This window comes from Typopeltis vanoorti, chromosome 8 (assembly GCF_054136105.1).
Source record: "Typopeltis vanoorti isolate ZY-2024b chromosome 8, IOZ_Tvanoo_1.0, whole genome shotgun sequence".
Lineage (NCBI taxonomy): Eukaryota > Metazoa > Arthropoda > Arachnida > Uropygi > Thelyphonidae > Typopeltis > Typopeltis vanoorti.
Window position 1 is genome coordinate 129910932 of NC_143556.1, and position 24441 is coordinate 129935372.

At 34.3% G+C, this 24441-nt stretch overlaps 1 protein-coding gene across 2 annotated transcripts in view; it reads right to left on the minus strand.

Moving 5' to 3' along the window:
- The window catches only part of LOC150104351 (moesin/ezrin/radixin homolog 1-like), a 341827-nt gene that overhangs the window by 118916 nt on the left and 198470 nt on the right, over positions 1-24441 (minus strand). For both annotated transcript variants that reach the window (XM_090396937.1, XM_090396936.1), the window contains one exon: positions 10706-10802. In XM_090396937.1, coding sequence (XP_090253063.1) covers positions 10706-10802 — 97 coding nt within the window. The remainder of the gene's footprint in view (positions 1-10705; positions 10803-24441) is intronic.

Consider the following 24441-nt stretch of genomic DNA (forward strand, 5'->3'; position numbering starts at 1 on the left):
ACTATCAACGTAAGAAGCCTGAATAGCAAAGAAATGGAGCTAGCTGAGGAATTAGATAAGTACCAGATCGACATAATAGGGGTGATTGAAACAAAAAAGACCAAAACTGGTGAGATCTTTCTGAGCAATAAATAGAAAATGTTATATTCAGGTAATGACAATCAAGGAAAAGAAGGAGTAGCCATAGTATTCAACACAAAATACGAGGCTAATGTTCTTGAATGGCAGTCAGTCTCAAGTAGAGTAATGTGAGCAAATACGAGAATGGGAAACTGGACAACGAGACTTATTTGTGCCTATGGTCCCACAGAAGGTTCTACTAAGGTAGAAGTGGAGGAATTTTTTGAGGCTTTAGAAAAAGCAACTGACACAATGAAAAAGGAAAAGTTGGTCCTTCTTGGGGATCTAAATAGCAGAGAAGGAAATGATTGTGAGACATACAAAAATAGTTTGGGAAAATTTGGAGAAAAGAGCAAAGCTAATAATAATGGCAAATATCTGTTGGATTTCTGCTCAGGACATGGACTGGTTATTACTAACACCATGTTCCAACATAAAAATGTGCACAAATTCACATGGAGAGAAGAGGCTAGGAATAAGAAAAGTCTCATTGACTATGTTATTGTTGATAGTGATGTTTTCTCCCTGGTGCAGGACACCAGAGTGTACAGAGGATTTGAAATTGGAAGTGATCACTATTTAGTCTTGAGCAGGATAAAATTGAATTTCATATTGAAAAGAATAACATGTAAGAAAGTTTTAAAGCGAATAAAAGTTGAGCAGCTCTCAGATGTAAACTGTAGACTAAAATACAGAAATATTATTGAAAAGAAAATGAAAGAGTTTGAGAACAGGAATCAAACCTTGGAGATTCAGTGGCAAACTCTGAAGGAAACATTGATTGATTCTGCCAGAGAGGCATGTGGTGAGGTTGTGTGCAAAGATAAAAAAATCAGAACTCCCTGGTGGACACAGAAAGTTAAAGAGGCAGTGAAGGAAAAGAAGAAAGCATATCAAAAGTTCCTGGCAAATAAGTCAGCTTGTGCTCTTAGAGAATATAGAGACAAATGCAAGAATGCTAAATACCGTGTAAAACTAGCTAAACAAAAGTCATGGGAGGCCTTTGGCAAGAATATAAAAAATAAATATCAAGAAGGTGGCAAAATATTCTGGAGGTTGTTGAAGAAGCTTAGGAATGGAGAAAAGAGTGCTGTAAAAGGAGTTAGAGATGATAAAGGTGACATGAAAACTGGAGAAAAAGATATCCTTGATGTATGGAGTAATTACTTTGAAAAACTGCTAAATGAAACAAGCATTGATGACAGCACAGTGTTAAAAAAACACTGACCAGGCATGCAGTCAGGAATACATATCCATACTTGAAGTAGAAAAAGCCATCAAAGGCTTGAAATGTGGAAAGGCAGCTGGAGTAGATGATATTCGACCAGAAATGCTGAAGTATGGTGGTATAAGAGTCTTACAGTGGCTGCACTGCATAGTTCAGAAAGCCTGGACAGAAGGATGAATTCCTGATGATTGGAGTAGAGCTCTCATAGTACCCATATATAAAAAAGGAAATAAAACTGAATGTGAGAATTACAGAGGTATTTCCCTACTGAGTGTTCCTGGCAAGATCTATGCAAGTATACTTAAGAAACGGTTGAGAAGAATTGTGGAAGAAAAGCTTGGTGAAGAACAAGCTGGATTCAGGCTAACCAGAGGCTGTCAGGATCAGATCTTCACTTTACGACAAATAGTCGAGAAATCATGGGAATATAACAAAGATCTGTATTTAAGTTTTGTCGATTTGGAAAAGGCATATGATAAGGTGCCAAGAGAGAAGCTATTCAATACGTTGCAGGTATATGGTGTCAATGGGGCATCATATTAAGCAATACTTAGTCTTTATTTGAGTTGTAAGTCAGCAGTAAGAATTGAAGGAAGTACAGGAAGATGGTTTAATGTTAAATCTGGTGTGAGACAAGGATGTACGTTATCCCCTCTGTTATTCATTATCTATATGGATCACATTATGAAGGAAAGTGGTATTACACATGATATCAAAATTGGAGATATTAATGTCAGCTCTTTGCTTTATGCAGATGATGTTATACTTCTAAATAAATCCGTTACAAGTCTGCAAGATTCTCTGACTAAATTGAATAGCTGTTGTAATAGATATGGTATGAAGGTCAGCAATAAAAAGACACAGACAATGAAAATAAGCAGAATCATTGAAAATGTGAACTGTGTTGTGAACGGAGAACCTGTGGAACAAGTAAAACATTTCAGCTACTTAGGCACGATTTTTACTGAAGATGGTAAATTAAATATAGAAATAGACAACAGAATCAGCAAAGCCGGTATATGGTGGGAAGTCAATTGAATAAATTCATATGGAATAAGAGAGAAATTAGTCGGAACACAAAATTAGCTGTATACAAGACAGTGTTCAAACCAGTTTTAACTTATGGATCTGAGAGCTGGGTCAGTAGTAAAACACTTGACCAAAGACTAGAGACCGCAGATATGAGAGTCCTGAGAAAGATTATAGGCATGAACAGATGCCATCAATGGCAATATCATATTAAAAATGAGAATATTAGGAAAGAACTTGATATTGTCAGCATCCAGGAATGCGTTAGCAGAGCTAATCTCAGGTGGTATGGTCACCTAAACAGAATGGGCGAGGAAAGATTAGCAAAACAAGTGTTCTCTGCCAGGTTGGCAGCAAAACGACCCAGAGGAAGACCAAGATATAGGTGGATTGATACGGCACAAAGTGCCTTAGACGATAGAAATATAAGATGTGATAACGTTGGAGTCTTGACAAGTAACAGACTGATTTGGAGGAAAATTGTAGATAGGAAGTTAGTAATGATATAATTTTTTCACGTAGTACTATCATATCCTGTACTCCCCTTGTGGGTACATGGCAGGAATTTGATGATGATGAGACTTGATGTATGAGTAAGTAAGGCTAAGATTTTTCCTCACCCGTTCTTCAGGAAAACTAAAAATCTCTATCTACAGGAAACCTACCCACACCAATAGATATCTCCATAGTCAATCCCATCATTATCCTCCTCAGAAATTTGGAATAATTTCTACTTTGGGACATAGAGCTCGCTCTCTTCTTGATGACCCGATTGAACTTCGTAAAGAAATCAATTTTCTTAGATCTACTTTCAGACTAAATGGATATGCTCAAAAAATTGCTAAAAAAATTCCTCTTTAGTCCTCCTTGTCACCATAATGAAGAGATGAATAATGTAAAAGGCAATATCTCTATATACCATACATAAGCTCTGTTTCTCCAAAATTAGCCAAGGCTCTCAAAAAAATACAACATAAGAACTTTATTTACTCCACTTCCAAAAATCTGTTCTCTAGTAAGCCATCCAAAACATAGTCATCATAATCTTAAATATCCCAGTGTTATACAGATCTGGTGTGATTGCGACATTCCTTACTTTGGCCAAACAGATAAGTCAGTTGACTTACATATTGAGGAGCACAAGAGAGACATCGATTACAAGAGAACACATGCCAGTGCTTTATCTAGCCATGTTCTATTTTTGGCCAATTCTGATGTAGAAAACCATAGCAATACAATCCTTTGGGACAAATCTAACAACATTTTCCATCACCATGACGAATTGGAGAGAAAGATTATAGAATCTAGGGAAATCATCCTCAACCCTATACATCTAAACAACAACCTTTCAGACTGCCATTCTGCTATGATCAAATATAGACACTCACGAGATGTTATACGCACGCACATGTCTAACAATGTAGCCACCGAGAGAACAGCTTTGAATACGTTGACTGCAATGTTTTAAAGTTAAATATGTACATTTACTTTCCGTGATGTTTACAGTTGTTTCTTCCAAGTTTAATGGTTATTTCGTTTACAATGTGCACCTGACGAAGGCTGTCAAAAGCTGAAACTAGTTGTGTGATAATAATAAACCTTTTTTCCTTTTCTCTCAGTTTAAGTCATTTAATTCTTTTTAAAAATATATATAGTGATACGCCGAAGTTACGCAGAAGGTGGGACCAACAAAAAGCGCGCAAGTCGAATTCGCGTAACTCGGGTATAATTTTGCATACAAACATACAAAATATTAGTTAATTGGGACCAAAGGTTTACAAAAACACCTATATTTTTTAAGAAATATAATCATAATTGTAGTTTTTCGTACATAAAAAAAAAAAGAAAGTTATTTCAATGTCAATGGTTTCATAATATCTAATAGATTCATCTGATGGCATAAAGAGTTTTTCTTGTCACGCAAAATTTCTTCATAGCAAGCTAATGATTTTTTTATTCCTTACCTTATGGCTATAATTCATTCTTTGTTAGAATCCATCTCCTCCAAAATCTGTAAAACTATCTTTTATGATTTTTCTTACTGTGGATTCCTGTAGATCAAACTTCTTTGCTAGCTCACAAATTTTCATTCTGCTTTGAGTTTTGTTTCCAAAGTCAATGTTTTTCTTTTCTTGCTAGCTGTAGAAGAATCGAACTTGCTTCCTTTCGACGACATTATTATTTTTTATGTGATAAAATTTTTATCAAGAACATAACATTACACAATCGCAAGGTTTGTAGACTATAAAAATCATGTATAAATGGAGACTGCACGAAACACGTCAGTGCTTGTTCACAGCATGTGCGACACTGCCGAATGGGGACAGCGCCGGAAAGATACAACTAGTGGTGAGGCGTGAATCGGGACAGGAATACATACATATATGAAACCGCGTAACTCCAGATTCACCTAAGTCGGGGTATGACTGTATATATATATATATATAAAAAAAAAAAAAAAAAAAAAATCAGCTAACGCCTTTTTTATTCCCGTATATACGGGAGTAGGCGAGGCCATTTAGCCCTATCTAACTTTTGGAGACTGAGTGGGCAGTTCAATCTCCACTGGTACCCAATCAGAGACAGATGGCCCAAGGCTATCACTAATGAAGCGGTACGCAGTGAAGAGAGACGGCTCAAATGTGCCGCCATCTCGTGGTCTCTAACCCTAACACAATATATTTAATGTCTGAAATAATGTGGGTTCTACGGTCGATTTTCTTGAGTTTACAGGACGAAAAACCCGAGTTTCCGGGAGGAAAAACCTGCTTGCCCGTGCCAGAGATCGACTAACTCGGGAACCGGTCGAAAAAAGGCTTAGAAAAATTTCCTCTAGTCGCCGACTAGACTCGAAACCAAGACTTCCTTCGTGCGGCCTAGCGCGGTGGTGTGCAAACGCCACATCCACTGAGCTACACAGGCTCTTAATATATATATATATATATATATATATATATATATACACACACACACACACATATAACCGGTATATATATATATATACACACACACACATATACACACACACACACCATTATCATATATTTTTATTTGCTTCCTGCCCTTTACATAAATCACAATTACCAGCAAAGAAACAGACATTCAAATGAAGAGGATAATTAGCAAATTTAAAGAATACTGGACTGAAAAATTTGGTATGATTAAGAAAGATAATAAAGCATTATACATTTTATGTTCTGAATCAACTGTTTGTAGGAAGGAAGAGACATCTTGAAACTGTTCAAGCAATAATAAAAGTAATAACAAAGAGAATTACTTTCTCATGAACTGAGTAAGATAAAAAAAAATACAGTTTGATACTTTGGAAGTTTTTCCACTTGGTTATATGATAAATTAAAGATACCAAGAAATTATATACTTGGTTTATCCTTTATCCAAATGTAAGCAAACAAAGTTTGAGCCTGAAATATAATCAGGACTGGGACAACTTGTATATAGATGCTAATGACTTCACATCAATTACGTTAGTATCCCATAATGCAAAGCACATATCCTTACAGGTATGTATAATGCTATACATTATGGGAAGGGTCACTACCCAGACTGGTTTCAACGTTTATTGAGGTCTCATCAGTGGGAGCCAGACCCAGAGGTGATACGAAGGTCGAAGTAATGCAAAAGTCATATGTTCATATACGAGTTGCCAAAAGGTGTCACACCTTATTATTGAATTATTCTGGATTAGAGAAAGGTTGTTGGAAGATTTTTCACCTGGTTATACTATAAGTTAAAGATACCAAGAAATTATATACTTGGCTTAATCCTTTATCCAAGTGTAAGCAAACAAAGTTTGTGCCCAAAATATACAATCTGGACTTGGGCAACTTGTATATAGAAGCTATGACCTTAATGCATAGCATTATACATACCCGTAAGGATATGTGCTTTGCATTATGGGATACTAAGGCAAATGATGTGAAGTTAATAGCTTCTATAATACGAGTTGCCCCAGTCCTGATTATATTTCAGATGCTAACTTTGTTTGCTTACACTTGGATAAAGGATTATTTCTTGGTATATTTAATTTAGTCTGATACTTGGATGAAATTTATTTCAGGTAGGACTAGTTCGAACTTAGTTACTGCTAGTTTTGAGGTTTCAAAAGTTATTGTCCAACATGGAAAACCACTTAGCGATGGGGAGTATATTAAAGAAGCATGGCTAGAATGTGCTCCTTTCCTTTTTGACAATCTTTCAGAAAAGGTAAAAATTATTCAGCGCATTAAGGATTTGTCTGCGAGTAAAAAACACAGTTAAGGATAGAATAAAGAAGTTGGAAAGGAATACAGCAAATCTTTTGTTAATACAAAAGATTTGGCTTCATCTAAGTTCTTTTCTATTTGTGTTGATGACAGCACAGACATTACATCAGCTATGCTAGCAATCTTTTCTTGATTTTTTAGGGCTGATGAAGCATGCAAAGAGATGATTAACCTCGTATCACTACCTGAGTTTACCATTGGAGTTGAATATGTAAAGCAGATATGAATGAATTATCTATTTAGCAAATTGATATTTCAAAAGTGGTACCCGTCACAACAGATTGTGCACCCAGCATTACTGGTAAGGAAGCAGGATTTGTAAATTTGTTTGCAAAACATGTTGGTCATCCACAGATAGGTTTCAATGCATCATACACAAGGAGACTATGTGCAAAAGCTAGCCTAAAGGAACTTCAAGAAGTGATGCAAACAGTAACCAAGGTTGTTAATTACATTTCTGCACTTTCTTTAAATAAAAGACAATTTCAGAATCTATTGAATGAAGTGGATTCGGTGTATAAAGGACTAATAATGTACAATAATGTCCGTTGGCTTAGTCGAGGTCTTGTTATGAAATGATTTGTTGAATAACTGGACGAGATAAATCTTTTTTTGACTAATCAACAAATGTCTTATAAAGAAATGTATGACATCATGTGGGTTTGTAAACTGATGTTTTTTTGCATATTTTTGGGAAGATTTAATGACGTGAACCTTAAACTACAGGGCTCTGGTAAGACTCTTGATGTTATGTTTGATGACAAAGGCATTTGAAATGAAACTAGGAGTTTTTAAGAGGGATGTAGACAGAGAGATATTTAGATATTTTCCAAACCTAAAGAAATACATCAAGGATATCTAAAAGGATAATAAAACAGACCACCAATGTCTTCAAAAGCTATTTTTAAACCTCATTGTGTCAACTATTGAGCAATTCTCTCTATGATTTGTTCAGAGAATTAGAAGAGACTGCAAAATTCATTAAGTTTCCAGACACCATAAAACTAGATGAATTAAACTTGCCGATGTTATCATGGATCAAAATCGTCCATCAATTTGGAGGCAGAAATCTGTTGACCTTAGAGTTGACTTGGAAAATATTGATAAGGAGCGATTATAGACGGGAGTCACTAACAAAGTTACTCAAGACTTGAAATACTATTCCAGAAACTTTGTACATTTAAAAATTCTTGCAACATCCATTTTTGCATCTACATATTCTTGTGAATCATTGGTCTCAGCGATGAACTTTGTTAAGTCTCGTAATAGGAGTAGTCTTACAGATGAAACTAGTAGCACATGCATATCTCTAAAGGTTACAAAACATAAACCTGATATAAATTATCTGTCATCGGTGCAGCAGCAGAAGTCTCATTGATGCTAAATAAATAACACGTCTACTATTTTTCTTTTTCTAGTTTTGATTCGATGTTTTCTAAAAAATGGTAAAGATTAACTTCTGTTTAATATATTATGTAGGTAAAATAATATTTTATCTGTAATTTTTATGTATTACTCGTAAGGGATTAAGAATTAATAAAAGAATATCTTTAATTTTATTTTATTGTGCTTTAGTTAAGTAAAAGTTAAAGTTATGAGATTGTACACTGTAATAAATTGGAAAAACATGAAAAAATTTATATCTGATTGATCTTTATAAAAAAACATAAAATAAAAAAAAATTCAGAATTATTGTTTACTCTTTTGCTGATGTTAAAAATTGCATCTTTAAATTGTGGTTGTATATGGCAGCTAGGTTTACACTTAAAGGCAAATAAAAAATATCCATGCTATCAACAGGGTAGAAGGACTTTTAAGTAAAAATTCCATTCCTAATTTTTACATTCATTCAATCTTAGGTGACTTACAATAATCACTCTTACAATATTCTTTGATTTTACCTCTCTAGTGTGATTTTTGATTATTTGAAAAGATTCTCCCAATATTTAAAAGACACCAAATATGTTCTCCAAAAATTTTGGTTGGCATGTGAGAAAATTTTGCTTCAAAGATTTGCCAATTTTGACACACACTTAAAAAGGTTGCCCATCCTTGCTATAGATTAAATTATGTAATGTATGAATTACATCCCTCCCCACTCAGAATACTTTTTCTTTATATACAGAGATGTGTTAGACAAGGAAGGTATATGGTCAAACTTGTAGACACCACAGGGATCATTTTCTCAGAGGAAGCTTAGAGTAAAATTTCTTTTAACCTAATATTGTACTTTGTTTTAATGAGAACCTCTCAGTAGTTTGGGATGGTGATTGAACTGTATTTTAATAGTTTGATATATACAGTGAGAATACAATTTATTCCAGGAATAACGAGGAGTTGAAATAATAGTTGGGAATGAATACTAATATACTACTAATGTTCTTCCAGCATTAAAAATTAAAGATGGATGCAAGTAATTAATATTTTATTGAGAGCAATTATCCAAGAATAGCTCAATCTTTCCAACTTTAGAGAGGTCCTTTAAGTATATTTTCACAGAAACTATATTTTAGTTATCTCCCACATTTTAATGTTTTTTCATTTGAATTAGCAAAGACTATCTATAAATAAGTCTCTGTAAAACAAATAGCAAAATGTAATATGAAAAACACTATCAGCCAGCAGTAACCTAAACAAAACTTGATTTACTAACTATTGCCATCTAACTGAAGACCAAGCAAACTCTTTACTGGGAGGTGTACAAGTTTCCTCAGCAAATTATAATAGACAAGAAATTATCTTGTTTTAATCCTATACTGAATCGCAAACAAACAATTTGTGCATGAAGTATCTCCACAACTAGGCCATTTGATTACAGAGGCTGTTGACTTCATATTGCCTTACATCCCATAATGCAAGTACACCTCCTTTCAAACTTGTATATCAATATGCATTACAGGAAGGGTCACCACTCAGACAGGTTCAGAGTGTTATTGAGGTCTCTTCAATGGGAACTAAACTGAGGAAGATATTGAGATTAAATCAATACAAGTAGTAAGATGGTGTATATCACCACTATTTCTTAAATACTTGGAAATAACAGGAAAATTATATTCTAATTTCAATCCTATACCCAAGCATAAGTCAACAAAGTGTGTGTGTGTGTGTGTGTGTGTGTGTGTGTGTGTGTGTGTGTGTGTGTGTGTGTGTGTGTGTGTGTGTGTGTGAAGTATCTTCACAAGCTTGTACAAATATCTCTGATCATAATATTTTAAAAACATGGTGATATATGCTCTTTTACTAGTTGCATAAGAAATTTGACTTCTGCATTATTTAATCTCAGTATCTACCTGGGTCTAGCTCCAACTGAAGAGACCTCAATAAAGGTTGAAACCAGTCTGGGTAATGACTCTTCCCATAATGCATGACAACATACACACCCAAAAGGAAATGTGCTTTGCATTATGCGATATTAAGGCAAGCAACATGAAGTCAACAGCCTCTATATACAAGTGGCCTAGTCATGAAGATATTTTATGCAAAATCTTTGTATAAAGAATATAATTTCCTGTCTATTATAATTTACAAGTAAAAAGATTTTAGGTAATTTTCCTTTGACTTATCTGTTCTTCAGCACAGAATGAATGATATCCAGTAAATCAGTAGGCAGTTTGACACATAATTTAATCAAATGATCTAAATAAATATAGAGAAACAATAACTTTCTCTAAAATTTGATTTTTATAAACTACAGCTGAGAGACTGAATTGCTCTTTGCAGAAAGAGCAATTGTTTATTTGCTGGTTTCTATTTTGTACTGAGTCAACACTTGTATTCATTTCTCTCTCTCTCTCTCTCTAGAATTCCATTAACCATAAACCTAATGGGATCACAAGCTAGTAGTTAAATGCATTGTTATTCATTAAATATTCTTTATTATATAAAGAAGCCCAAATTAACTCTTGTGAATTTATGATAATTTGACTGTTCTCCTTTATAACTGCTATATTGCTACAAAACTAGAGTATTCCATAGCATTTCTAAGTTAAACTGAATTTTTTTTTTTTTAATGTGGTAACAATTTATAATCATACATGAAACATACCGGTGCTTTCTTGTCAATCGGCTTGATGACAAACTTTTTGTCATTGAAGGATATGTTTCTAATTTCGCTCCAAGGAAATCCGATCTTTGGAGTTAATCTAATGAAATGAAGCCATATTGTAAAAAAACAAAAAAAAATTTTAAAAATTAAATATAAATAAAATAATAACGTCAATTATTATCATCAATGTTAACTTTTAACATAGTCTTTCTTCTGAATAACTGCTCAAAAGTACTAGCATTTCAGGATCTGATTATATATAAATAAAACCTCTCACAGTTGCTACCCAATATTCCCATAAGAATAATAAACAAAATAAGACACTCAGTACATATGTTTTATTATGATTGCTTGTGTGTGATATACAATAGCATATCCTTGTTTCAACTTTGCACTAACAAAAATAACTTAAATAATTTGAATGGTGAACCCATCTTATGTTATAGTGAATTAAATACCTTTAAAAGCAATCAATTTCACAGATATGCTCAATGCCTTAAAACTTATTAGGTAATGGGCTGACTGGACCTATATACACGAAAAGATACTAATAAGTATAAAATCATTACAGACAATCATAAAAATGTATATTTTTGTATAGCATCATCACTCATTTGGGCTGTTTGGAATTTGGCTGAAGCAACTTTACACCAAGGACAAGATATTATGTCTTTTAATTGGTTTTAATTCTTCTGGCCAGTGTGTGTGTGTGTATTCTATCTCCCAATGTCTTATGGGAAGAAACCAGTTTAAGAAGGGAAAAAAAAAATCATGCAACCTCCCTACAAAACTGGTTTGCTTACCTTCATGTTAAAAATGTTTTATTAAGGTCCGTTTCCTAGACAGCATTCAAACCACATCTTTCCATCCAAAGGTATCATCATTACCCAAGGAGCTATGGAGGCTGATTACAATTGAACTGAGATTTTGGTGTGCCCAATTTTTTTTTTTTTTTTTTTTTTGCATTATTATTATCATTATTATTTAATTTAAATGGCCTAATTGAATGATCTCAAATTATAAGACTGATCCAAAATATTAAGATGGTTATTATAATTTGATGTAATCTACTTAAATTCCACCCAGTTATGTATGAATTATTACTAACATTTTTCATGTTGTTTTGCTAATAAAAACAGTTAAATTATATGAAAAAAAAATACACTCAATGGACAAAACATTAGAGATAAGGGTGATGGAAAGTTGACATGGGCATCCCCTGCACAGACTAAAACATACCTAAACTGAATGAAATGGTAAATAGGCAGACAATGGGGATTCCCAACAGTGTATCACAATCGACAAATATGGGAAAATGTGGCGATCTTATCAACTTTGATCAGGGGTGTATTATCACGCACCTCATTTTGACACTATAAATGAAACAGCTGAAACAATATGACAATGTTATGACAGAAAAATAGCAAATTTCATTAAATGCTATTTAGCCAATGTACCATTATTATTCATTCTGCCAATAATAATTATATAATTTAAACCAAAACTGATCTTTATAGGCATTTTGCATAAATCTTATACCCCAAATTTTATTAAAAACCAACTAGTGAAATAATGGAATTACCGCAATAAATAATTGACAAATTTTCCTTCGTGTTTCTGCAAAAGAAGGATGCCTCAACATTTTTTTAAACTATTTTTGAAGGGATTCCAAATTTCAATGAAATTTATCTACCTAGAGCCACAGAGTATCGGACACAGTTATGTACAAATATCCAGATGGATAAAACAACCTAAAAGTATTTATTCATTTTGTTAAACATACATATAAACAAGTGATAAAGAAGATTATCTGTGTTTTTGTTATTGCAAACGATTGATTAAATTGCACATGCAAATGCATAACTGTTCTTACCTATTTGTTTGTAACACTATTATAACATCACTAGGTATTTTGTGACCATCTATTTTAAAAGTCCTCAGCAAACTCATCATTTGATTACTCTGTAGTTTTTCTCTATTTGAATGATGTAGTCTTCTACATCATTCTAAGCAGAATAGCACAGGACTGTAGTTATGACCAGAGCACAACACAAATGTGATGGTACATGCTGCTATCTTGAAGATATGCAGAAGTGCTTAAAGATGCAACTTCATCATATGATAACTGGGTCACTCAACTAGAATATTATCAAAAGCATATTAAAATGTTTACTGAGAAGCAGCCATAGCTATGACAGTAACATTATGATTTTGGATCTCTGTCAATTTCTTATAAAATAAAAATTTTCATTAATTAAGCATAACAGAATGCACAGAGAACATAAGTTTATGATCACTCCATTGACTTATTTCTCAAGTGCTTGTAGTTATATATAAAAAAAAAAAAATAAAAATTAATAAAAAAAAAAAAAACCCTGACAAGTTTGCATAATCAAATTAAGTGAAATTTCTTTTTGCAGCTTAGTACCATTAAGATGGTACTTATGAATACATTAAGATGTTATTTAAGAATAACATTCCAATAACTACCATAGAGCAGAAGACACTATCAAAAGAAGGTTTAACAAAATGAAAATGCTACTGAATCATAAGGGTAACACATCTCCTTTAAAACATGCTTGAATAAATCTGGTTACTTTTAATTCCTAAATTATGAAATGAGGAACATGATCTGTAACTGTTCAGAGTAGTAAACTTTCATGCCTGCCTCTATACTGATCCTGATGTCAGAGAGAAAGCTGGGTGCAGTAACCCAACCATTTTTATTTGCCTTCCAGTGCACTGGTAACATGTTAAAATCCACACCTATGATTGCTTGAGGTCTTAGGGTTCGATTAATGAGTACCTGATGCAAAAAGTACATATACATATGTATTTTCTGCATGTGACAGACTTATTTTTATTGTTATTATTTATGTGATGCAGCTTCACATTAACTCCATTCCCTAGCATATCCTGCAGTATAGGAAGTTCCTTGTGACTATCTTGGTCTACTATGGACAGACAAGATGATCTGTTAACATCTGCCTAAGAGAACATAAAAAAATACATTTGCTACCATTATTATGGACTAACAGACCATGCTTTGGACAACTCTTCACAAAGGATTAGATGGAAGAAAACCAATGTGCTATATAGAAGTATATAGAAGATGTTACAGGGTAGGTCATTTTTAGAGTCAGCCATAGCTATGAAGCATTCTCCTAACCTAAACAAGTATGGTTGCATTAATGTGCAAAAAATTTGGGAGACATGAGATCAACTCCTATATAGCTATAGTACTTCTTTTTTTAACAACATTAGAGAGTGTCAAATTACAAATTTAGTTCTTTTGTCTGTTACTATATTGCTTCACTTACTCATCGTAAGGGAAACAATTGCAACTAACATGTAGTGTGCTCTGAAGATGCTGGTTTGAAATCCAGTGAAATTTAATCCAGATAATAAACATCTTTTTTTAAAATTTAGTTCACTTGGTGTGATACCATTAAAATAGGTTATGAATTAAATTTCTTCTCAAATTTAAGATTAGTCAATTTTTTTCAGAAATAAACTTCCACAATCAAAGGAGTCCCTTTCTTGGGGTGCATGTAAGAAACAATAACTATTATTCTTATATGTTGTGAGAGTGATATATCATTCATGCATGAGCTTACACAACCTCTGCAACTAATGCCTGTTACAACACAAAAAAATGTAGATTTAGGAGAGAAGGAACCTACTAGTATTTTTCTTGAAAAGCTGGATAGATTTTGGAGACATTTTGTAGCACAAGGCTGTACCAAAGTACAAAGGTGGTATAACTGAAAAAGAAAAGTTGTTTTTTGTTGCTAAGATTAGTGAAAATTAGGAGAATGATTAATGACTGTTTAGTGGAACAACCCAAAGAGAAAACTGTGGGCTATATAAAGGTAACCACAATTCACAACATGCCAGCTCGATAAATAAAGACAAGATAACCGTGGTTGGGCACAAACATTTTAACAAACACAATCAAGTCCATATCCAAAACAAACCACAAACTTGCACTATTCAGATGCATAAAATAAAACTAAGTAATTTAAAGTCCATATAAAATAATATAATACTTGAATGGTAAGAAAAAATATTAATGCTGAAATAATTTTATACCCTCTAAAGCAAACAAGCAGAACACCGCTCTTTGTCAAACTAATGAAAAAAAAAAGAGGGGGGGGAGAAGAGTGTCAAATAACTTTGAGAGATTCGTAACAAACATTTTCAAAAGGAAACGAAAGATGGCATGAGTGACAAAAGTAGGAAGAAATCAAACAACCAATTAATAAAAATCAAGTCAATACAACATTATTCACAAATGCAGATATAAAAATACACCCAATTCTCCATTTACTCAGTAGATTGGTTCCAGAAAAAACTGTGTAAAAAAGAAGAGTACATGAAAAAAAAATAGAAGAATGGTTCCAGATGTGAAAACCCAATACAAACAAGTTATTTTCAAACAAAACATATGAAAATCATTGAATGAAACTATTAATTTAAATTTTAATTTAAATACTTATTTAAAGTATATACATATGTATCTTTCTTAATGAAAATACAGTAGTGTGTCACTAATAAAACAGAAATTCAAAAAGGCCCAAATACACCCTCGCATATGGTTATTAGTTAAATTTTATTTGTCATCACTTTCTGACAGTAGCTGCATTCTTTTGTGTGAGATTGGAATTGAATCACTTCCATCACTTGAAAACTTTGGCCATCCTGTTCATACTGCAATGGCAAAATTTTCTTCAGTAAAAGGAACTAAATTAGCACTAATTTCCAATAATTCTGAAGGTTGATTTTTTTTTTTTTTTATCACAAACTCTAATTAATTGATGAAATCCTGTTTTGGCCAGATCTTTGTATAATTCTTCATATTGCACCTGAATATCATACATGAATTCAGTTCACACTTAAACTGTTCAGCTCATTCAGTACTTGGATCATATGTAAGAAAATGACTTTGCAATTTACTAGCCATTTGAACCCCTTCTTTAATTAATCCAGCAGTGAGTGAAATCTCTTCATCATCTTCTGTTCTTTTTCGTTGAGATTCTCAAGGACAGCTATTATTCTGTCATCACTAACAGCCTTGTAAACCATAAATTCTTCGATATCTGCAGACAAAAAATCATCAAATCCTTCTCTGCCAAATGCATGTGCTAATCCAATGATTAGCATTGGATTAGCACTGGAGGACAGACGAAAATTTGCCACCATAAAATTCATAAATATCAGAAGCTACCAAAGTGATCATATCTCCCTAAAAACTTATGAACATTGGAACCAAATTTGCAGACTTCACAGATCATCGACTTTACAATATGATGACACTATCAGGAAAGAAATAGGTCTTGATCAGCAAAATGTCCACATAAACAAAAAACCTCTATTTACCAGTCCTTTACCTTCAAATACCTCCATAAATCTAAACCTTACCAAACTCTGTACAAAAAAAGAACCAAAAGAAATGCTTAAAGAAAAAGGCCTAAATACCATCAACCTTCTTTCATCCTCCAAACAGGTTATTTGTTATACCGATGGATCATCAGACACCAATATGATTAATGGAGGCGCTGGTGTTCTCCTTCTACTCCCGAAAGGTGAAAAACTTTCAATAAAAGTTGGATCTGGGAGAATCGCTTCCAATTTTACCAGCGAACTCTACGCAATAAATAAAGCACTAGAAGCCTACTTAAATCTATCATCATCTCAACAATCTGAAGGAATTATAATTTACAGTGACTCAAGATCAGCTATGGAGGCAATCAAAAATGGCAATACCAAGCTCACACAAGACATCCATAAACTCTTAAATCATCTAAAGTGTTTAGGTAAAAGTTGCATTTTACAATGGATTCCTGCTCATGTAGGCATTGATCACAACGAAGCAGCTGATAAATTAGCAAAAGAGGCCAGAGAACTCAACCAAGAAACTCACATGATAACTTTTGCTGATGCCAATGCACTAGCAAAAGCTAAACTAATTCCATTGAAATCAGTGATACAACATCAAATTCCCGAGATCAATGCTGACAGAAGGACCTCCACCACGATAGCAAGACTACGAACAGGACATTATAGAGGAATGAAGATCAATACAGATGATACGAGAACATATAGAAACTGCAACAACTGCCCCAATACTGAACTGACACCCACTCACATCTTTATCTGTCCAGCAATTACAGCAGCCTTGCAAGAAATAGATCCTAATCCTGAACATCAGCTCTATACAAACAAAATCACAGACATAGCCAAAGCAGTACAAAGAGCACACGGAAACATCTAAGACTCTTCAAAGGACAAGACAACAACAACAATCCAATGATATTGGGATATTCAGTTGTATGCAAAGATACAGGGTTTTTCTTTTTCACACATTCCAGCAGTAGCTATCCAGCATGCATTTAAAGTTGATGGTTTCAATTCTGATAACACCAACTTAGCAAGTTAGATGCTATTCAAAATAGAAAATTTCTTCCACACATCAATAAGTGTCAGCAAATTACCCTTATCTAGTTTATCCAAAATATATTGGAATGTTCTTCTTATGTAGTAAGTTTTGAAGGTAGCATTCACACCCTGGTCTAGTGGTTGTATTAAGGATGTTGTATTAGGTGACAGAAAACAAAATTCCACATTCAGGTGTCCTAAAACAGGAAGGCCAGGTGCACTGTCTATAGAACTTTAAAGTCCAATTTTTTTCCCCACTAAATAGCATTTAACTTCTGGAACAAAACATTGATGGAACCATTTGTTAAAAATTTCTTTTGTAACCCAAACTTTTTTGTTTGCCTTCCACACCTTTCATTGCCTGATGTCTTAGGGATCGATTAATCAGTAATGGTTTTAATGTACGATCTCCTGAAGCAATGCTGCAAAATAATAATCACAGGATCCTTAACTGCTTTAAAGCCACCAACACTTTTTTGTGAGTTTTGCTATATAAGTTCTACTTGACATTTTTTTCCAAAAAATGGCGGTCTCATCTGTGTTCCAAACTTGATCAGGAGTGTAACCATCATTTTCAATAATTTTGGACAGTTTTGAAAAAAATTCCCTAGCTCCCAGCTCATTTAGCATATGCGTCTTTTTTTTTTTTTTTTTACATTATGAAGTGCATATCTTTTGAGAAATTTTGTAAGTCAATCTGTGGTTGCAGAAAAAATGCAATTGTTTGATGTTATTATAATAAATTTAGTTTAATCCTTTATCCAAGTGTAATTGTTAAAAATTTCTTTTGTAACCCAACCTTTTTTTTTTTTGTTTGCCTTCCAGTGCACTGGTAACATGCTAAAATCCACACCTTTCATTGATTATTTAAAATCTAAATTCTAAAAATAAACTATTCTTTTAATGACTAAAAAAAAAAGTTGTATGTTGTTAGCTGCTTTTCTGAATCTGTTTGTACAACCGTATGCTTTCTTTCTTTTAGTGTTGTACGGTGATCAAAATTCATTTTAGAAATTATGGACTTTACAACCATGTTATAAATAACTCTTTTAATTTCCCGACATTTCAATCTTCATATTAAGATCATCATCTGAAGTATATACAAATATACAAAGACAAGCTGAGTTACATTACACACATTGAGCTAATTGACATTGTTAGCATCCAGGAATGTGTTAGCAGAGCTAATCTCAGGTGGTATGGTATCACTTAAACAGAATCAGAGAGGACCGATTAGCAAAACAAGTGTTCTCTGCCAGGTTGGCAAGAAAAAGACCCAGAGGAAGACCAAGATATAGGTAGATTGATATAGTAAAAAGTGCCTTAGAAGAGTGTAATGCTTTCTGTATGATAACATTTCCATCTAAAGTTATTCCTTTTTGTGAGCAATCTTCTATCCACATCACTAGTGCTTTTCCATCTTCACTTTTATGTCTCTTGTATACGATGAAGACTTGGTGCCTAATTTTGTTCCATAAAGAACAGATTTTCCAATAGCATCTTCATTTTTCTTAATTGATCTCACAGTGGCTTCATTCAATCCAAAATATTTCCCTAAGGATGCTGAACCTTCTCCAGTTGCTAAAGAATCTAAAATTTGGATCTTACATTCTAAAGAAATAGTTCCCCCCCTCCCCTCTTCTGTCTAACTGAATTATCTAACATTGTGATTAATGAAGTAATGTTACAAAACATCTGAAAATAATCAATAATTAATTTTATTAATTTGATATTACCCATACAAAACTTCAGGACATATGTACTGTTCTAGGAAATAATAATTATAATGGAAATATCCATTTTAACAGAACTGAATTCAAACAGAAATTTTAAACATAAGCAGAATTTGAACCGTGTTAAATCAAAATATACTGTGTAAAAATAGAATTGCTTTTATAGATATCATTTCTGGGAAAATTCCCATATTACTCCTCTAAAAATAAACTATTATTTAAATGGCTAATATAGCCTACTGGGGTGCTTAAGGGTCAAAGCTGTATAACTGAGAGGAGACCTCCACATAGCCTTTAAAGGAATGCAGAGAACTGACCAGGGCTTCTAAACTAATGTACAATCCTCATCTTCTCATAGTGCACCCTGTTGGGTATCTACCTGGATACTGAACGAACGAGGATGGGCTGGCAATTTGGGATTTAGCCAACCAAACTGTATTCTTATTGGCTTAAACCAATCTACAAAATAATGGTACAACATGAAAAATTTCATGCCAGCAGGGGGCATCGCCCGGTTAAACAAGCGAAAAGTCAGCTACTGGAACAAATCTGAAAGCACACCCAAACTCAACATCACCAGAGTTGATGATCGGTACTATCAACATAAGAAGCCTGAATGGCAAAGAAATTGAGCTAGCTGAGGAATTAGATAAGTACCAGATCGACATAATAGGGGTGACTGGAACAAAAAAGACAAAAACTGGTGAGATCTTTCTGAACAATAAATACAAAATGTTATATTCAGGGAATGAAAATCAAGGAAAAGAAGGAGTAGCCTTAGTATTCAACACAAAATATGAGGTTCATCTTCTTGAATGGCAGGCAGTGTCAACTAGAGTTATTTGAGCAAATATCAGAATGGGGAAATGAACAATCAGACTTATTTGTACATATGGTCCCACAGAAGGCTCTACTAAGGTAGAAGTGAGGAATTTTTTCAGGCTTTAAAGAAAGCTACCGACACAATGAAAAAGAAAAAGTTGGTCCTTGTTGAGGATCTAAATAGCAGAGTAGGAAGTGATTGTCAGACATACAAAAATGTTTTGAGAAAATCTGGAGAAAAGAGCAAAGCTAATAATAATGGCAAACACCTGTTGGATTTCTGCTCAGGACATGGACTGGTTATTATTAACACCATGTTCTAACATAAAAATATGCACAAATTCACATGGAGAGAAGAGGCAAGGAAAAGTGAATAAAAGTTGAGCAGCTCTCAGATGTGAACTGTAGACTAAAATACACAAAGATCATCATCATCATCATCAAATTCCTGCCATGTACCCTCAAGGGCTGTACAGGATATGACAGTACTACATGAAAAAATTACATCATTACTAACTTCCTATCTACAATTTTCCTCCAAATCAGTCTGTTACTTGTCAAGACTCCAACATTACCAGATCTTATATTTCTATTGTCTAAGGCACTTTGTACCGTATCAATCCACCTATATCTTGATCTTCCTCTGGGTCGTGTTCCAGCCAACCTGGCAGAGAACACTTGTTTTGCTAATCTTTCCTCTCCCATTCTATTTAAGTGACCATACCATCTGAGATTAGCTCTGCTAACGCATTCCTGGATGCTGACAATGTCAAGTTCTTTCCTAATATCCTCATTTTTAATATGATATTGCCATTGATGCCATCTGTTCACGCCTCTAATCTTTCTCAGGCTCTCATATCTGCGGTCTCTAGTCTTTGGTCAAGTGTTTTACTTCTGACCCAGCTCTCAGATCCATAAGTTAAAACTGGTTTGAACACAGTCTTGTATACAGCTAATTTAGTGTTCCGACTAATTTCTTTCTTATTCCATATGAATTTATTCAATTGACTTCCCACGATACCAGCTTTGCTGATTCTGTTGTCTATTTCTATATTTAGTTTACCATCTTCAGTAAAAATTGTGCCTAAGTAGCTGAAATGTTTTACTTGTTCCACAGGTTCTCCATTCACAACACAGTTGACATTTTCAATGATTCTGCCTATTTTCATTGTCTTTGTCTTTTTATTGCTGACCTTCATACCATATCTATTACAACAGCTATTCAATTTAGTCAGAGAATCTTGCAGACTTTTAGCGGATTTATTTACAAGTATAACATCATCCGCATAAAGCAAAGAGCTGACATTAACATCTCCAATTTCGATATCAGGTTTAATACCACATTCCTTCATAATGTGATCCATATAGATAATGAATAACAGAGGGGATAATGTACATCCTTGTCTCACACCAGATTTAACATTAAACCATCTTCCTGTACTTCCTTCAATTCTAACTGCTGACTCACAACTCAAATAAAGACTAAGTATTGCTTGATATAATGCCCCATTGACACCATATAACTGCAGCGTATTGAATAGCTTCTCTCTTGGCACCTTGTCATATGCCTTTTCCAAATCGACAAAACTTAAATACAGATCTTTGTTATATTCCCATGCTTTCTCGACTATTTGTCGTAAAGTGAAGATCTGATCCTGACAGCCTCTATTTGGCCTGAATCCAGCTTGTTCTTCACCAAGCTTTTCTTCCACAATTCTTCTCAACCGTTTCTCAAGTATACTTGCATAGATCTTGCCAGGAACACTCAGTAGGGAAATACCTCTGTAATTCTCACATTCAGTTTTATTTCCCTTTTTATATATGGGTACTATATATGAGCTCTACTCCAATCATCGGGAATTCGTCCCTCTGTCCAGGCTTTCTGAACTATGCAGTGCAGCCACTGTAAGACTTTTACACCACCATACTTCAGCATTTCTGGTCGAATATCATCTACTCCTGCTGCCTTTCCACATTTCAAGCCTTTGATGGCTTTTTCTACTTCAAGTATGGATATGTATTCCTGACTGCATGCCTGGTCAGTGTTTTTTTATCACTGTGCTGTCATCACTGCTTGTTTCATTTAGCAGTTTTTCAAAGTAATTACTCCATACTTCAAGGATATCTTTTTCTCCTGTTTTCATTTCACCTTTATCATCTCTAATTCCTTTTACAGCACTCTTTCCTCCATTCCTAAGCTTCTTCAACAACCTCCAGAATATTTTGCCACCTTCTTGATATTTATTTTTTATATTCTTGCCAAAGGCCTCCCATGACTTTTGTTTAGCTAGTTTTACACACTGTTTAGCTTTCTTACATTTGTCTCTGTATTCTGTAAGAGTAAAAGCTGACTTATTTGCCAGGAACTTTTGATATGCTTTCTTCTTTTCCTTCACTGCCTCTTTAACTTCCTGTGTCAACCAGGGAGTTCTGATTTTTTTATCTTTGCACACAACCTCACCACATGCCTCTCTGGCAGAATCAATCAATGTTTCCTTCAGAGTTTGCCACTGAATCTCCAAGGTTTGATTCCTGTTCTCAAACTCTTTCATTTTCTTTTCAATAATATTTCTGTATTTTAGTCTACAGTTTACATCTGAGAGCTGCTCAACTTTTATTCGCTTTAAAACTTTCTTACATGTTATTCTTTTCAATATGAAATTCAATTTTATCCTGCTCAAGACTAAATAGTGATCACTTCCAATTTCAAATCCTCTGTACACTCTGGTGTCCTGCACCAGGGAGAAAACATCACTATCAACAATAACATAGTCAATGAGACTTTTCTTATTCCTAGCCTCTTCTCTCCATGTGAATTTGTGCACATTTTTATGTTGGAACATGGTGTTAGTAATAACCAGTCCATGTCCTGAGCAGAAATCCAACAGATATTTGCCATTATTATTAGCTTTGCTCTTTTCTCCAAATTTTCCCAAAATATTTTTGTATGTCTCACAATCATTTCCTACTCTGCTATTTAGATCCCCTACAAGGACCAACTTTTCCTTTTTCATTGTGTCAGTTGCTTTTTCTAAAGCATCAAAAAATTCCTCAACTTCTACCTTAGTAGAACCTTCTGCAGGACCATAGGCACAAATAAGTCTCATTGTCCAATTCCCCATTTTGATATTTGCCCGCATCACTCTACTTGAGACTGCCTGCCATTCAAGATTAGCCTCGTATTTTGTGTTGAATACTATGGCTACTCCTTTTCCGTGATTGTCATTACCTGAATATAACATTTTGTATTTATTGCTCAGAAAGATCTCACCAGTTTTGGTCTTTTTTGTTTCGGTCACCCCTATTATGTCGATCTGGTACTTATCTAATTCCTCAGCTAGCTCCATTTCTTTGCCATTCAGGCTTCTTATGTTGATAGTACCGATCTTTAACTCTGGTGATGTTGAGTTGGGGTTTGTTTTCAGATTTGTTCCAGTAGCTGACTTTTCGCTGTTCGCCCTGGTTCCCTGGCGAAAACAACGGGGGCCTTGTTTAACCGGGCGACGCCCCAGCCGGCATGAAATTTTGTCATGTTGTACCATCATTTTTTATTTTGGTTTAACCAATAAGAATACAATTTGGTCGGCTAAATCCCAAATTGCCAGCCCATCCTCGTTCGTTCAGTATCAAAGTAGATACCCAACAGGGTGCATCACGAGAAGGTGAGGATTGGACATTAGGTCAGAAGCCCTGGTCGGTTCTCCGCATTCCTTTAAAGGCTATGTGGAGGTCTCCTCTCAGTTATACAGCTTTGACCCTTAAGCACCCCTTTGACCCTTAAATACACAAAGATTATTGAAGAAAAAATGAAAGAGTTTGAGAACAAAAACCAAACCTTGAAGCAAACCCTGATTGATTCAGGTAGAGAGGCATGTGGTGAGGTTGTCTGCAAGGATAGAAAAATCAGAACTCCATTGTTGACACAGGAAGTTAAAGAGGCAGTGAAGGAAAAGAAGAAAGCATATCAAAAGTTCCTTGCAAATAAATCAGTTTGTGCTCTTAGAGAATACAGAGACAAATGTAAGAAAGCTAAATACTGTGTAAAACTAACTAAAGAAAAGTCATGGGAGGACTTTGGCAAGAACATAGAAAATAAATATCAAGAAGGTGGTAAGATATTCTGGTGGTTGTTGAAGAAGTTTAGAAATGGAGGAAAGAGTGCTGTAAAAGGAGTCAGAGATGATAAAGGTGACATGAAAACAAGAGAAAAAGATATCCTTGAAGTATGGAGTAATTACTTCGAAAATTTGTTAAATGAAACAAGCAGTGAAGACAGGACAGTGATAAAAAAACACTGAAAAGAAGAAAGCATAGCAATGGCATGCAGTCAGGATTACATATCCATACTTGAAGTAGAAAAATCCATCAAAGGCTGGAAATGTGAAAAGGCAGCAGGAGTAGATGATATTCGACCAGAAATGCTGAAGTATGCTGGTATAAAAGTCTTACAGAGGCTGCACTGCACAGTTCAGAAGGTCTGAACAGAGGGACGAATTCCAGATGATTGGAGTAGAGCTCTCATAGTACCCAGATATAAAAAGGAAATAAAACTGAATATTAGAATTACAGAGGTATTTCCCTACTGAGTGGTCCTGGTAAGATTTATTCAAGTATACTTGAGAAATGGTTGAGAATTGTTGAAGAAAAGCTTGGTGAAGAACAAGCTGGATTCAGGTCAAATAGAGGCTGTCAGGATGAGATCTTCACTTTACGACAAATAGTGGAGAAATCATGGGAATATAA